At 37.9% G+C, this 16,980-nt stretch overlaps 2 protein-coding genes across 3 annotated transcripts in view; both read left to right on the forward strand.

The window, feature by feature from the left end:
• Positions 1 to 12,060, forward strand: part of LOC143280079 (armadillo repeat-containing protein 1-like) — a 12,550-nt gene extending 490 nt beyond the window's left edge. Inside the window, exons 2-9 of the mRNA XM_076584588.1 lie at positions 1,587 to 1,667; positions 3,024 to 3,098; positions 3,609 to 3,700; positions 4,861 to 4,968; positions 6,200 to 6,281; positions 7,501 to 7,617; positions 8,010 to 8,084; positions 10,215 to 12,060. Coding sequence (XP_076440703.1) covers positions 1,587 to 1,667; positions 3,024 to 3,098; positions 3,609 to 3,700; positions 4,861 to 4,968; positions 6,200 to 6,281; positions 7,501 to 7,617; positions 8,010 to 8,084; positions 10,215 to 10,445 — 861 coding nt within the window. The 3' untranslated portion in view covers positions 10,446 to 12,060. The remainder of the gene's footprint in view (positions 1 to 1,586; positions 1,668 to 3,023; positions 3,099 to 3,608; positions 3,701 to 4,860; positions 4,969 to 6,199; positions 6,282 to 7,500; positions 7,618 to 8,009; positions 8,085 to 10,214) is intronic.
• Positions 1 to 16,980, forward strand: part of LOC143280077 (coiled-coil and C2 domain-containing protein 2A-like) — a 269,519-nt gene that overhangs the window by 119,858 nt on the left and 132,681 nt on the right. The window lies entirely within an intron of this gene.

Genomic DNA, 16,980 nt, shown 5'->3' on the forward strand with positions numbered 1-16,980 from the left:
GTCAGCAAGGCTTCCTATGACAGAATCTAAACTGTCTTCTTTGCTGTACACAGCTACAATCAACACACATGACATAAAGTATACAGAGCAGACTGAAGCCAAGGCAAATCAAGCCCACAGATGTTGCCAAACATTGATATGATATGAAAGTTGGTTCTGATACTAACATAGTGAAAGACTGAAAGACACCCCGTATACAGTAAAGTGTAAAGTAATGCACATGGGAAGAAATATGTGCAAGAAAAAATCCAGAAAACAAATACCATACGATAATAGAAGACACCACACAGGACATTGAAAAATGTCAAAGTGAGAAAGACCTTGGCATAATTTTTGATAATAAACTATCATTTGACATACATATACAGAATATAATAAATAAAGCCAACCAGATGATAGGAATAATTAAGAGAACATTTACCTATTTAGATAAAGATATATTTCTTAAGCTGTATAAAGCATTGGTTTGATCGCAAGTGGAATATGGTAATATTGTGTGGCACCCATACCTCAAGGGACAATCTATAGCTATAGAAAGGGTACAAAGAAGAGCAACTAAATTATTAAAAGAATGTAAATCTATGAGCTATCAACAGAGACTTATATACTTAAATCTACAGTCATTAAACAAAGGGTAGAAGGCTAAGGGGGGATTTAACAGAAACATACAAAATGTTAGATTGCTATAATGAAGTAAATGTGAATAATATTTTAGAATGTCAGATTATGAGAGTACAAGAAATTCAATAATGAAAATTTTTAAAGAGCACTGTAATACTAACCCCTAAGGAAAAATTCATTCGCTAATAGAATTGCACATATATGGAATGTGCTACCTATCGAAACTAAACTTGCACAAAATACTAATGCGTTCAAAAATCTCCTTGACATGAACATCAATTTAAAAGAAAAATTTATTGACTTTGACGAGTGATTTACAGTACGTGTAAAAGAAAACATATGTATCCCACAAATAAAAGGAGACTGATATTGAAGGGGACATAATAAAGGCCGTGAGGTCTAGGCAAATGCCAGTCCCTACACTACTACTACTAGTATAGACTACATTCTAAAGCCCTTGTAAGTCCTATCTTTGGGCATACTTTTGACAATATCCACATTTCTTCCCCTGTACTCTTTCCATTCACGTTTGATTTGAAAATGGAATGATTTGTAGGCCAAAAAAAAAGAAAAAAAAGAAGTGATATATACTCTACCTTTTTTTTCCTATCTTGAATGCTGTAAAGAAGGCCAACAAGAGTGGAGGGGCAGAAATGTAGAGCATAAAATTTTATATTTCAGTGTTATTGACCAATTTACAAAGTTTTCCCTCTTCAAAGCGAAAGAGTATAGGGGAAGAAATGTGGATATTGCCATATGGTTTATGAAATTGATTATCTAATTAAATGTAAATGTCAGCAGGTTATACACACACTAACTTGACTAAAGAACTTAAACTTTTGCTTTAAAAATGTCTGATTTGGATTGTTAAATGACATGACATGATACAAGTGGTGGTGGTGTGGTGGGGTTTTGTTTGTTGTTGTATTTTTACAACATTGATTTACAAGTTTACTTTGTTTCAGATGACAGCCAAAATGGTGTCTACAGATGCAGTCACTGCTATGAAGATGATGGCTGCTGATCCAAAAAAGCGGCCCTTGCTTGTAAGTGAGCCTGCTATAGTTGTATCAAACACTAAGGGAGAAAATATGCATTTTTCATTTGCAGTTTTAATTGACCTTACACTAAGCACAGTGAGTCACAGTTACTGTGTTAGTGAATAGTATACGCACATGTACAGTATCACTATTACTATCAGTATCAGTAGCTCAAGGAGGTGTCACTGCATTCGGACAAATCCATATACGCTACACCACATCTGCCAAGCAGATGCATGACCAGCAGCGTAACCCAACGCACTTAGTCAGGCCCTGAGAGAAAAAAAGAAGAAGAAGTAAATGAATATTTAAATTAAGAAAGAAAGAAAGAAAGAAAGAATGAAAAAAGAAGAAAATACTAATAATAATGATAAATATAAGTAAAACAAGAATACAATATTGATAGTAAATAAGCAAACATGTACATGTATGAGAACAGTAGCACACACACACACACACACACACCATGCACACATGCATGCTCACGCATATTAAATAAAAATGGTTTGAATATATTAGTTTTATTTTGATACATAACATGCATGCTCAACAAAAAAATTTGTCGATGCATAAAATTCCTTTCACTTGTTTAGTTTTTTTTGTTTGTTTTTTCCTTAGTTTGAATTACTTATTTTTCTTTCATGTTATTTAGATGAATATTAATTTTATCAATCACTAAGCATGTTGCTGACAATATTTGATGTCAAGTTGTATTCATCATCTGCTATCTCTAAATAAAGTTTTGGTTGTTATTAATAGTGAAATTGCATTTTCTTTTTTTCTGCTTCCTCATCTTTTTCAAATAAACCAACAAATTTCACATTTGAATTATAGTTAAAGTATGGCAATAACGTGAGACAGAGAAGAAGAAATTCTTTGCACACACGAAAAGAAAACTGACCGCCAACAAATCAACAACCCACACTCATGATTTTCTTGTTTATCAGTATAATGATTATGTTCACAATTCCTGCACTGAAGTAAGTCAGTCAAAGCTACATGTACCTTTACCTTAAGTTTTGACAAATTCAAATTGTAAAACACAGAGATCTTGTTCCATTTCCACATAGTACATCAGTGTTACCCAATGCATGTTTTTATTTCTGATTCCCACTTAAGATCTGTTGACAGTTAATTCAAGGCGTGTTTTTATTTCTGATTCCCACTTACAGATCTGTTGACAGTTAATTCAGACTTTGAAATATATATATATATAATTATATATATATGTATGTGTGTGTGTGTGTGTGTGTGTAAAAATGTGATTGGTAAGGTCATCAAGTGTATAGCTCTGTAGACTACAGTCAGGTTTATACCTCTTGGTTTTTCTGTGCTGACATTTTTTAAAACTGTTTTTGACAGGACACCACATGCATGGGAGGACTTGTGTTGGTGCTGTCCAACCCTGAACCGTCTGTTGTTATCCTTGCTCTGGAGGTATAGAATAACTGCGTCACCATGTAGACAGTAATATATGGAAATCATTGTGCCTCAGACACACACACATAGCATGTTCTTTCTCACATCCATGCAGATATAAGCACACACAATCAGTCTGTCAGTCAGTCAGCTGTTTGCCTTTATATGGCCCAGTTGATCATGCCCACACACTCGTATATACAAAAAAGTATGAAAAATACACACACTGAAAAGGAATGGGTCCACCACAACCATCGGCACAAACACATGGACACTGTTACTTGCACATATACTGCCAGCACATAAAGATGAAATGTATAATATATTATTATAGTGATGATGTGAACACATACTTGTCACAGTGATGCAATACCCACACATGGGGCATACAATTACATTATTCTTGCGAACACACTCACACACTTGGGAACCTACTTGCTACATATGAACGTTTTGGGAGAGACTAGCACTGAAGCTGGTCACGTGTGTATTTGGATGAAAGTGATGTGAAGGAATGTCACATTGCAGACTCTGCTGCTGCTGAGCGAGGACAAAGAGTCTCGACCCACCATAGCTGCTCACATAGGCATTTTGGAACAGCTGGAGGTGCTTCTCCACAGGTTGGTTGGATAGTAGGGTTGTGTAGTGTTGGACAACACAGGCTGAAAATACCAACCCATCCAATTGTCCAGGATAACTAAACCTGGCAGACAAGTGGAAATGCCCTCTCTAATTTTCCATTGGGCAACCATTTTCTGACTGTGTCAGTGAAAGGTTGACTTAGCAGTCTGCTTCAGTGCAGATTGATTACACTTCCCTCCTCCCCTTTTCACTTGAACACCTCCCTTCAAGCAGAATTTTTATTTACTTGATCCCAGGACGCCTAAAAGTTATCTGGGAATTTTCTGAGCTTGCAACATGACTGGCCATGTTTTCCTTGTTTTCAGCATGTGTTGCATTGACATATCAGAGTTATCACAGTATTCTAGGCTAGAAAAGTTGTGAACAATGTGATATTACTTATTCACTAGTTATCAGCATTAAACATATTTGGTTGTGAATGTGTTTCATTATGTCATAATCTGTCTGTGGAGTGCAGTTTTTCACCCTTAACCAGTTTGTGTGCAGTCTTGCTTGACTGACTGATGCAGTTTTATTGGATACAGAATATAATCATTATTGGAAAGGGCTTGAAATTATATGGCAGGGCTTCATTGTTTCAGAGACAGAATAACTTTATGATCTGAATAAGAGAAATTATATCTGGTGAACTCTGACACATACAGATTACAAGGGGAACAGTAAAACTGGCACACCATGTACGTAACAAAAACACACACAGCTTAGTCATAGGAAATCAAGCCCAATAAAAGCATCACCTTTCCACAATATGAAGAAAAACACATAAATATGCACCTGTGGGTACACACAGACCCATACATATGTTTTTTGGCGTAACACTTGCCTAACATTTTAAACAAATTTGTGTATTGCGTTGCTCTTTTTCTTGATATGATGCCACTTTCTTCTCTCTCTCTTTTTATTTCAACCTGTCATACATCACCACCACTGTTAATGAACTTGTGATTCCTTATTAAATTGCTCCCTTCTTACCCTCTCTACCTCCCTCTGTTTATTTGTGGGCAGTCACCTGTCATGTCATCTAATGGTTGTAACTTGTAATTGTCACTTTATTTGAAAGGTTAAGGCTTATTGAACACTTATAATACATGTTATGACCAATAGCTTTCGCAGCATTCTCTAGTACATCAACTTGCAGATCTGAGCATGAAGAAACCGTGCAGACACTGGCTGACCAGCTGTATGGTCTGTTGACGGAAACCCCGGCCACCCCTCTTCGGGATTCAAGCAACTCAAATGTTTCCAGGTGAATCTCTCTTTCTCAGCCCTCACCTCAGAGTATTGCAATGATTATCAGGGTTCTTACAGAAACTGGAAAGTATTGGAAAAAATGAGATAACCATTCCCAGGGCTGTTAAGTCTTGGGAAAATGTTTTGCCCTTCAGGTTCTTGAAAACCAGAAAAGTTTTGGGATTTTAATAAAACTTGTGACCAGTACCATTCATTGTATTCAACTGAGAGCTTGATGCAATTAAAAAAGAAATACTCCAAAAAATCAACTGATATGATGCTTGATGTGGAATGATTGATATGTAGAGCAATAATTATGTTGTTGTAAGTTCCTAATGTTAAATATTATATTTTATATGTGAAGCCTTGTCTGAATAAGAATATTTGGAAAAAAAACACCTCTAGAAAAAGATAATTATAAAAGTGATGAAAATTCACCATCATTACTGGGATATCCGCTGATCTCTTTCATTTGTGGATAAGCAAACATTTTATTCAGTTTGGCTTTGCATTTGATATGGAAAAGTTTCTCTCTGGTCTAGAAAAAGCATGGAATTTCGTTTGGTCACATCTTTGATTATGACACATTTTTATGTTAGCTGAGAGTGTTATCAAGGCATCAGTCAAAAGCAAGTGAAGAATTGGTTTTACTTAGCACTCTTTGTGAATTAGTTTTTGTGTTGAAACAGTATTGTCATCATTGGAAGCTGTCTTCTTTTCTACATTCTGTAATAAATAAGTACAGTGTATGTGTGTCTAGAAGCAGATTAAGTGTAGGAACCTGGTGTTTGTGGGTGAACATTAGTAATAACAAACAAAAAAAGAAGAAAACCTGGCAGTTTGAAGGTGCGAAAAATGCTAGAAATGAGCAGGCAAGCACGCATACACACACTCTCTCTCTCACTCCTAAACATTCACTCATGTCTCTCTCTCTCACACACACTCACACACACACACACACACACACACACACACACACACACACACAGATACACAGACAGACAGACAGACACACACACAGACACACACAGACACACACACACAGACACAGACACACACACACAGACACACACACACACAGACACACACACACACACACACACACACAGACACACACACACACTTGCAAATGAAACTTCTTGGTTAATAATGACTTACCAGTTTTATCACAGGGTCACACTCACCTGGAGTGGTGTATAATCTGATTTTGAAAAGATGTTTTTAACTATCCTCTTTTATGTTTTCAGAACAAGTGGGAGTGTGAAAGGAAAAGGGAGTGTCAAGAGTACAAAGTCTGTGGTTTTGCAAATACGAGGGATTCAGAATCAGGTATTGTAGACTGCAGCTCACCAGCCACCTCAGCAGTGGCCACAAGAAGAGACAACAGACACAAACATTAATTTACAGCTAGCTCCATGATCTTGTTCCGGGATGTTTTCTCCTGGATACTCTTTTTCAGTTCTTGAAGGAAATCTGTGTTTTTGATAATTCTATGTGGACTGAAACAGAGGTGGTGACTTGGGCTTTTTATGTTATTTCCAATATCATTAACTTGGTTTAAATTTTCTGAACGAGTTATGGGTGAATTGGTCTTTTGATTGTCTTGATAGATTTTTAAAGATAAGCTTTGGTTCTCTTCAAACCAAACTGAGGGGAATTCAGCCCTGAAAAGGTCCCTTTGTAGTTGGCAAGGCTATAAACAAAATGATTGAATGTGATATGCTTCAGCTGCTGATCTGCATCATGCTTGCTTTTATTATTAATATGACAACACATTCTGGTGATTGATTCAAATCATCTCGACTTGTCAGTAAAAGACCAGCAGAACAGGCCAAATTCACTGGCAGAAGTTTGAAAAAAAAAGTTTATATATGAAGAAGAAAAATAAATCAGCTTACCAAATGATGGAAAATTTGCCTGAAAAGATTTTGTCAAAAGTGTTATCCCTTTATTCTTAGCTCTCTTTCTCATTTATCCACTCTCTCTCCAATTATCTGTGACTTCTTTTTCACATAGTCTTGCTTTCATGCATCACTTCATTTCTCTCTGTCATTTTGTCCGTGTGTTTTAACTTGTGTACAATTAATTGTGGAGCTTTTATACAAGGGGGAAAATGGGTTTGCCAAGTATCATTCATGATTTTGCATAGAAAATGGAGAGGAAAATTGAAGGTAGATGATCAACTGTAAAATACAATGCATCATCAGATTGACAATAGTTACAATGAAGTGCTGACATATTAGATTAAAACATTCTTCTTTTTTTTCTTCTTTTTTTAACAGACTTTCTCTCCCAACTTCCTTGTTGAAAAAGAAATTAGAAGAGGAGAGAAAAATAGAAGAATAAAAGCAAATATTTATGGCAGACTTTATTGATAGCTGATATTATAGTTTATGCTTCATATACATATATGTACACAAATCAAACTCACATGAACACACACACACATTTTTGTGCAAGTATTTATATTTTTGAAAAGATTTAAAAAAAAGAAAAAGACTTGCAGCATGTCTGGTTGACATTTTCAAGGGCTGTTTTTATTTTCAAGGCTGACCGCGACCTGTGCATACGGCTGCTGCTGCATGTGAAAGGAGTGGTGAGCGTGACCTTTGACTCTGGTAAAAAGCAGTTTCTCCTTCGCACCAAGCCTGATGTTAGACCCGAGGTGAGTGAGGGAACAAGGAGAAGAGGATGGTGTGGGGGTGGTAACATTTGTTGGTTGGAATATATATATATATTGTATATGTATATATATTTTTTCTTTTTAATGTATGCAACTAGAACTGTCTCACGCATGACCTTCAGAACGTTTTGTTTTGTTTTTTTGTTTTTATTTTAGTCATTGTGTAATCTGTGTGTATCTTTTGAGACTCAAGTATCGCATGCTTTTTTACTAGGAAGGAATGGGTAGTTCTTATACATGCTGAGTGGAACAGTGTATGTTCCCTTGTTCTTGTTTGATGAGGAGGGTTTTTCTGATTGAACTTTTTAAGTGCTTAACAGATGCTGATCACTATCATTGATTGATTTATGCTAAGATATTCTACCATTTTTCAGTCCTTGGTTCGGGCTGTGACCAAGTCAATGACCATGTCAGCCCAGCAAGTGATAAGGAATGAAAATGGAGATGAGGTAAGTACTGGAAAATGGACTTATTTTTGGTTGGTTTGTTGTTGTTTCTGTTGTTTTTTGCTGCCCCACTATCTACACCGTTTCATAAGCATTACTCCCACACCACTCATTCTGAGCCGCCCATACACAGCAACACCCGGATTCGTCTGTCACAGTCCCAGCTTCAGCAGTCCCCAGGGAACCATCGATGTTAGGTCGCCAGGAGACCACACACCAGAGGAAACCCTGCGAGTCACTTTGGTGGTGTTCAAGTAGTGCCTGTTCTGATGAGATGAGTGAGTGTCCCTCCCAGAGCGGAGACAGTCACCATGTCTCTCCAATGACGGCCCCCAATGAATCTGCCGGCACTGAAGACCTTGACAGGACTCACCCTAAGCACGGAAGTTGGAGGGTATCATAACTGAGGCCACCATGAGAGCAGGGCATGAAAAGTCGTATAATTTGGGACATTTAAAGACAAAAATTTATTGATGATGGAGGAGGAAGATGATGATGATGATGATGATGATGATGCTGCTTTGGACGTTCATTTACCTTCGGGACTTGTGACAAAGCTGTACTCTACGCTTCCTGTCATAATGATATCCCGGTGTTAACTCATTCGGGACAACAAGTTTTCTCCCATGCTTTTTCCCACAGATGGCCCATTTGTGAGGGTTAGGAAGAAAAAATTAGAAAAAATACAAAATACAGAGTAAGAAAATGAAACTTTCAGAATTGGTTTATTATGTGTTGGGCTATTATATATAAAGAAAATATTATTTTTATACTTTTGCCATTATATAGAAAATAATGCCAATTTCTTACCCGAATCACCATACCCATGCTCGCTTTCTGCACTTAATTCACTTTCTTCTTCGTCATCATCCACCTCTTCAATATCCGACCCTTCAGTTTGTGTAGTATTTCAAGTACGTCGGTAATACTAAAACGTTGTTGTCGCTGCCTTGTTCACTCCACAACCTTTTGAGAAGAACCTGCTTTGCTAACAGGCTGGCACGCGAGCAGACAACTGGTCAGTGACTTTGTCAGTGTGTGTGCAAGACTGGCCACACATGACAGGCTGGCCAATCATACCATTCGGTTGTGGAGTGACCCAGAACAGCACACTCTGCTTGGCTAATCACAAAATCATGTGTACAGTGCATGATGGATTTTTATTTTTGGAAAATGCTATTCCATTCCTTCGTCCGTCGTCCGAAACCGAATACATTTTATGTAGGAATGCTCACGCATTCCGTCGTCTGGAGAGAGTTAACCAGGCCTGAGAGATACAGACACTTGCATTGTTGGTCAGGAAATTAGACTAGAGAAACACACCCAAAGACTCATCCGTTAAGTGGATGATACTCAACTGTGTGGTCCAGGTATTCCCAATTAAGCCCATGGCACACTCAGCTCTGGGTAGAAGCCAGACACGGGCCGAAAAACTAACCTGCACCCTTCCAGCTGTCAGTCCGCAATGTTAACCACTTTGCTACGGCTATGGAGATTTTAGCATAGACATTTGTAATTTTTTGTCATTGTTTTTTGCGTTTTTTTACTGCCGCATCATCTGCACCGTTTCAGTGGCATTACTCCCATCCCACTCATTGCTAGTCCCCAATACATTGCCACACCCAGATGCATCTGTTACAGTCCCAGCGTTGCGGTCCTCAGGGAACCATCATTTGTGATTATTTGTGCCCTTTGTTCAAAGTTAACTGCATATGCTGTTCCTGATCTTTAACAAAAGCTAAATATATCTAGACTTAATGTTTTATATCTTTTTTGAAATAATTTTTTTTCTATAAATTGTGAGATAAATGTTAGATTACCTACAAGATTTATAGAGATATTAAGTTTTGAATATTTAAACATTTTACTTTGAATACTTACGATTCAACAGTAAGTAAGCTTTTAAGAATACTGTTCGTCGTTGTTGTTTTTTTATTGGGGAAAAATCAATGAAATCAAAGTTCTGTTATAACAATAACATTTTCTTATTTGCTTGTTGCAAGAAAGGTCAAATTAGGCATTATATCACAGAAAGTCTGCTTTTCATATTTGATACCATTCAAACCTGTCTTACACACAAAGGCTCAAAATGCAAAATAACACTTTTTCATTGTTTGTTCTCGGTTTGTCCAGTCCCTTGTTGCTTTCAATGTGAGTGGTGGGATTTCCACCGACACACCTGCAGCATCCCATGGAAAGGAGAACGACAGCTTACTGCCCCCATATTTGTCTGATGATGAAGAGGAAAAACATGTGCAGCAAGATGACAAGAATGCTATCTCCACAGGAGGCACAGGTGACAGCACAGCTTCCCGATGGTTCAGTGCTGCTGCCAGTTTCCTCACCAACTCCTTTTATTGGTGATCTCAGTGCCATGCTGTGCTGAAGATGACAATTTTTACTTCAAAGAAAGTTTTATGATTACACTTTTGTAAGTGATTGTCACAGATTCTCATGACATGAAAGCAGTGGAGGGGTTCTGAGGTAGATGATAAATGAATGAGAGACTTGATTTTTTGGTTTGTGTGTGTGCATGCTTGTGTGTTAAGCTGGTTTCCATGTGTTTTGTTCTTTAATCATGCTAGTCTGTTGGACTTGGCTGTGTTCATATGACATGTATAATGTATAAAATTGTTTTTATGAATGTGAATGCAGGTGTTGCAAATAGTGCAGAAAGTTACTTGATGTTCAATTTCAATTTAGGCAAATTCTGCCTAAAGTGAAAATTGTAAATTTGAACACAGAACTAAGAACGAACATGTGAAGTCTGAACGGGTCCAGAGTGTCAATATCAAACAAAAATTACAAGGCCTTCCATTCATTTCAACATTAAAACATGAAGACAAACTATCCAACGCACAACATTATGTACGCAATCACCTGGTGTTCTAAATTGATGCTGCTTAATTGTTAATATGAAAACGAGAAATGTTACCAGAAAACAACAGAATGAACACGCATTTAGTCTTGTGTGATGGTTATAACACTAAACCCTTGTTCTTTCTGTTTCAAATTGAGATGTTAGAATTATCTGTGGTCAACATTGGCTAAAAATTGTGTTGATTGCTTACAGAAGGCAATTGTTAATGTTAACAATGTGAAACAAATGTCATTCTGAAAGCCAGAGTGAAATGGGTGAACATATTATTTACAGGCAGAGTATTAGAAATATGGAGAGAGACAGTGTTCATTGAAATGACTTGATTTCAAATTTAGTGATTGGGCTTTCTTTTTATCCCATAATAAGAGCTGTCAGCTTCGCAGTTCTGGTCCTTGAGTTGATTTTTAAAAAGAAAAATAAGAGTGACTCCATTGGTAAGCTGTGCTGTCAGTACTGCAGCAATGATGCTGTAACAAAATATGTATTGAATGCTTTCCCTTGTCTTAAAGAAGAACAGGTTTGTTTTAAAAGAAGTTTTAGATTTAAGACAAAGTCTTGAAATGTCAAATACATTTTTTTAAATTTTTTTTTTTAATGTATAGTCCCATCCCCATTACACTCTTCTCTCCCCACTCCCTGAACACCCCACCTCATTCCCCACTTTCCTTTCTCTTGTGAAATGAGACTTTGAATCAAATAGTGCCAAAGGCAGAAGGAAGACATTTACAGCTGATTTCATTGGATAAGTGTCTTCAATTTAAAGAACATATAATAAGAGAAAATATATTGACTATGTACGAAATCATAACAGACGGGCCTATTCGACTGGGGTTCAAAGATTGTAATTCGTTTGTGGTGATCTTATCTGATTGTTTAGTCAGTATGCTAGAAATCCATGTTTGTTTGAACAAATCTCTACTGGAAAGTGAAACCATGAACACTGCTTCTTAATCTTATTGGTTTTTATTTGTTGTTACATTGTAAATGTTCAGCTCATGTCTCTTGGTTAACACAATTTGAAAAAACAATTGAATTACAGCACAAGTGCAAGTTTTGATGCCTTTTGTGAAAGTGATGGCATGAAAAATAAACATGTTGCACTTTTTCTGAAAACAGCATATGTGTGATGTTTCATTGTGCTTGATAGTTGGTGTTCGGAAAAGTGAACCATTATGATTATATGAGTACATGTCAACACGGTATCAGGACACAAAGAAAAGTGTTATGAGCACACATGATGTGTTGGAATGTTGGACATGGTTGGAACTGACAGCTATAATACATATGCCTTGTAAGAAGAGAAAACATTAATAGCAATACATGTATTTCAAACATATAAATCTTATACCTAAGAAAAATGTTTCTTTTTTACCTATTGTTTTTCATTTACCTCAGTCACACATACCATCCTTTCAACAAAAACAAAACACTCCCGTTCTGCAATTTTATGAAGAGTTTTGTGTTTACCACCCAACAGGTGTCGGTAACTTCCTGTCATCATTTAATGGTGTCAGTGTGCTTCAGTGTCTTCTATCAGCTGATGGACTTCTTTTGTGTTTCCTATTTACTCTTGAGGACTTCTTGAGAGTGTGTCAGCCACAATGAGTGTTTCCCCTGGGGAGCAGACAGCTTTCGCACTGAATATCATGAGACGCATCAGCATTCACTGACACCAGATGGGAGGGAGTGTCCTGGAGATCCTTTTGTTGATCAGGGAACCAGTGGCTTGTTGTCGGTTTGAAGCATGAAGGAAGGCATTCCTGTCAGATATGTCTGGGAATTTTCACATGCCCAAACAGCTGCCAAACATTCTGTTTATTCAACCAGATTGTAGCTGCGTTCAGTTGATGTGAGGGTTCTTAAACATGAACCGACGGGCCTCAATCTATCATGTTGGAGAAGAACACCACCCAAGCTGAATGAACTTTCATCTGCACTGACCACTGATGGACGGGTAGGGCTGTAGAAAGTTAGTGTTGATGTCTTTGTCAGTAGCTGTATAACAGTTTTGAATGCCTCCACCTTGAATGCTGGTCCTTTTCTAACCACTTAGTGACTGGGTGCAGGGTCGTTGACAGGTTGGGAATGTGTGTATGAATATATATATATATGTGTGTTTATTCATAATTTTTTTAATAGATATAATTATATATATATACATATATATGTGTGTGTGTGAAATTATGAATAAACACACACACATACACATTCAAACACATGCACAAGAGATACGCAACAAATTTGCAGCCTCACAGATATCTGAGGTCTTGTAAACAAAGATTCAAAGAAATTTAATCCTTTTGCCTCTTGGGGTGTGGAGGATACAATAACAATACATACTCATTGAATCACAACTTAGTCCAATGACGTCTCCAAAACTCGCAAAAACGCAAAGCCACGCATGCACAAACAGACGTGTGCGCTAATGATAATGATTTGCAACAAAACAAATCAAACTTGAACATACAAGTATGTTTTAGATGTAACAACACCCTTTCCTAGTTTTATGAATTTAATTAAATCAAGTTTTTTTCTTCCCAGCACTGAATAGATTGCATAAACCGAACACTGACATATGTGATTTATATATATGTGGTATCAATCTATTTCGAATTACAGTATTTTGGGGGCATTCTAAAACAAAAAGAAATTCACCCCCAACAGTATCCATATTACATTCATTGTAAATTATGTTTTCTCTATTTTCGCCTTCTCTTCTTCCTATTTCTATCTGCAGTGCCAACACTACACATAAAAAGCACACGATCCCTGAAACATAAACTCACGCGGGCGCGCTCCCTGTGCGTGCTCACACATACACACAAACATCTACATTCGATCCACATTTCCTGACTGTTACAGACGAGATGTGTTAAGCTTATTATTTGTCCGAGCGACAACACAACAGTGCCCAGTCTCAGTTCACTGGGAATGACAATGCGGTCATTGGACAGGAGATCATAGACAATGGTGAAGTGTTGCCTGTTTGTCCAGTACTGTTTTAGTAATGGCGATTCCGGCAGGTAGGAAGGCCAGCCAGTTTGACACTATTCTCTAACTTCAGCTGTTTCTGGATCAGCTTTTTGCATCTACTTGATTTCTTCCAGTTTTTGTGATGATGCTTGGAGAATGTCGATGGTCTGTTTTTCGTATGCCGTTACATCATCAAGAAGACTGATGTCTGCTTCTTGGGGTTCACTGGCTGGGGCACGTGAAAGTGCGTCTGCTGTGATTTGGTTTTTGCCTGCAACGTGTGTAACTGTGGGATTGTATTTCATTTGTCGAATGCGAAAGCGTTGAATTCTGGTTGGCATCTTGTCCAGATTTTTTGTGTTCAGGAGTGGGACAAGTGGTTTGTGATCATTTCTACGCCGCCGCCATGTCGTATCAGGATGAGCCCGAGTGAAGACGTTACTGCTGTTTGCTATTCACTTCTCGTCTGAGCGTTGTGTTGTCATGGTCTCGGGTCGTATACACGGATCTAATCACTAGCAACGTGAGTTACGTACCCTTCATACATATTATCCTACAGAAATGATGCCAATATTCGTTTGATTTGCAAAGGATCGTGCTCTACCTTTCAAGCTAGACTTTTACGGCCGCTCCCTCTCCCTGTCTTTCTTTCTGCGAGGCGACCATTCGTGTGATGGCCTTTTGCCTGTAATTTTCGGTACTCATTTACTTTCCATAGGATTTCAGATTTTCCCAGATGTAGAATGCTCGTTGATGCGGTACCAGCAAGCCTGTCAGCTCGCTCATTTACCACAACACCTGCATTTCCGGGGCAATATAACCAATTATAAGCTTTTGAATCTGCCGAAAGAAATAATAACAAAAAACAATCCAGAATATAACAATCCAGTCTAAATGGCAAGGGCATTGACTAAATGAGTGAAAATGAGAAACATTTCAACTCGGCTGACCTATCAGGTCTGCTCAGTTACAGACTCGGCTGATGCTTAGATACGGCCAAAAGATCGTTTAGAATTAGCTCCACAGTTAGGTAACTTAGCTCTGATTAAAAGGTCAGCAAAAGGCCTTGCGGCCTAGTTTAAGTTGAAATACTATACTATACTATACTACTACTATAATACTATGCTGCACTTGTTTTTAAATGTCGACAAGAACCACTGTTTTCTCTCCATCATTAACTTGGTTTAAAACTTAAGTAGGCTCAACAGAAATCAAAAGAAGTTAAATAAAATTCGAAGCAACAAATTCACGTGGGAACATTGATAAAAAATACTGTCGGACTACTATATATGAGTTTAACCCGTTTGTTTTCTTCTCGATATCCCAAAATCGTGGTCGTGACGTTCGAACTTGAAATAATCTGCGATTTCGTCAGCGTTGGGATCATTTGGGAGATGACGTAATTATAGATTCGTGCAAGCGGGCAAACAAAACTGTCCTCATCAGATCATTTTATATTAATTTCTTTTATCACGTCAAACATTTAAACGTAGCAGGATTTTTCAGGATGTTGTCGCACTTCTTTTGTGTCAGTAAACAGAAGTCAGGTGGCGGTTCCGGCAGAATTCTTCCTTCGGTGAGTGATTTTTGTTTATCCCTTTCATTTATCATCCGATGCGAAATACAACATGAAAGCAAGCGACACAAAAGGAAGTGAGACACAGTTTATCCTGGCAGAAAGTGAGGTTGAGAAAGACTTACCTAGGAGTATTTATTGATAATGGACTATCATCCTTCAGGGAACAGATCTACAGCAAAAGCAAACAGAATTGTTGGCATTATTCGAAGACCCTTTGACCACCTGACACATCAGACCTTTGTACAATTATACAAGGCCCTTGCCCGACCACTATTGGAACATGGTCACTGTGTCTGGCAGCCACATCAGAAAGCATTGTGCAGCGAAGTGGAGGATGTGCGACGCCGAGCAACAATATCATATCATATCATATCAATATCAAGGCGTGCAGGCCTGACAAGGCCTTTTGCCCGCTTGAAGTGGGGAAGAAAAAGAGAGTCCCCACATATGCCTGGTGCATTTTTCAACATTGAGTGCGCAATGCTTGAAAAATCAATAAATATGTAAATGAGTTTTGTATTTAAAATTTTTTAAATGAATATCAAGATAATTTTTAAATGTATTCACTGTTCCTGCGGAAACAACATCTTGTGACAAATTGTTCCAAACATTTGTTACTCTGTCAGTAAAGAAATGTGCAAATCTGGAAGTTTTTACTGAAACTTTTAATAGCACGGTTTGTAGGAATGGCCTCTTGTGGCACTGTTCTCATTCAATGTAAACAAAGAGTTTATAGTTCTGCTGTCATATAATCCATGTGTCATTTTATACATCTCTATTAAATCACCACACAGTCTCCTATATTCTAAACTAGATAACTGAAGTGCTTGCAACCTATTTTCATAGTTCATATCAGCAAAGCCAATGCTGTTATCCCGATAAACCAAATCAGGAGAGATTGAAAACTGAGACTGCCACCGAAGAGATATGACTGAGGTGTATAGCCTAACTATAAGTGCCTCCAGGGTTACTACGAAGTCGAAAATTCGAGCTTGCCTGCGGAAGAGATCTACGAGGGCACAGCCTCAAGCTACAGAAAAACCGACACAGGCTCAACATTTGAGGAATTTTATTCTCAAACAGAGTTGTTTCCCTTGCCCAACAGCGTTGTAACTGCACCTTCCATCAACTGACTCTTTTAAAAATCGACTTGATTGCCGCTGGAAAGATTTGCCCACTGTGTACTCACCAAATTGTTATAAGGTGGTTTTTGACTTTAACTATTGCCCCATACACCTGCCACGCAGTCGTTACGAAATATAGGGCTTTCCTTTTCGTGGGTGGTCAGTATTTCCCAGTTTGTTTGTTGTTTTGTGTGTGTGTGTGTGTGTGTGTGTGTGTGTGTGTTTGAATAGTCGTTTCATTCCCCGACTCCCACACCTTTTTTTCTCTCCCATTTTTTGGGTGGGTGGGTGAGTGGGGCGAAAGTGAAGGTAGTGGAGGTGTCTCAGTCGACTTGTGTGTAT

Source organism: Babylonia areolata, chromosome 3 (genome assembly GCF_041734735.1).
Source record: "Babylonia areolata isolate BAREFJ2019XMU chromosome 3, ASM4173473v1, whole genome shotgun sequence".
Taxonomy (NCBI): domain Eukaryota; kingdom Metazoa; phylum Mollusca; class Gastropoda; order Neogastropoda; family Buccinidae; genus Babylonia; species Babylonia areolata.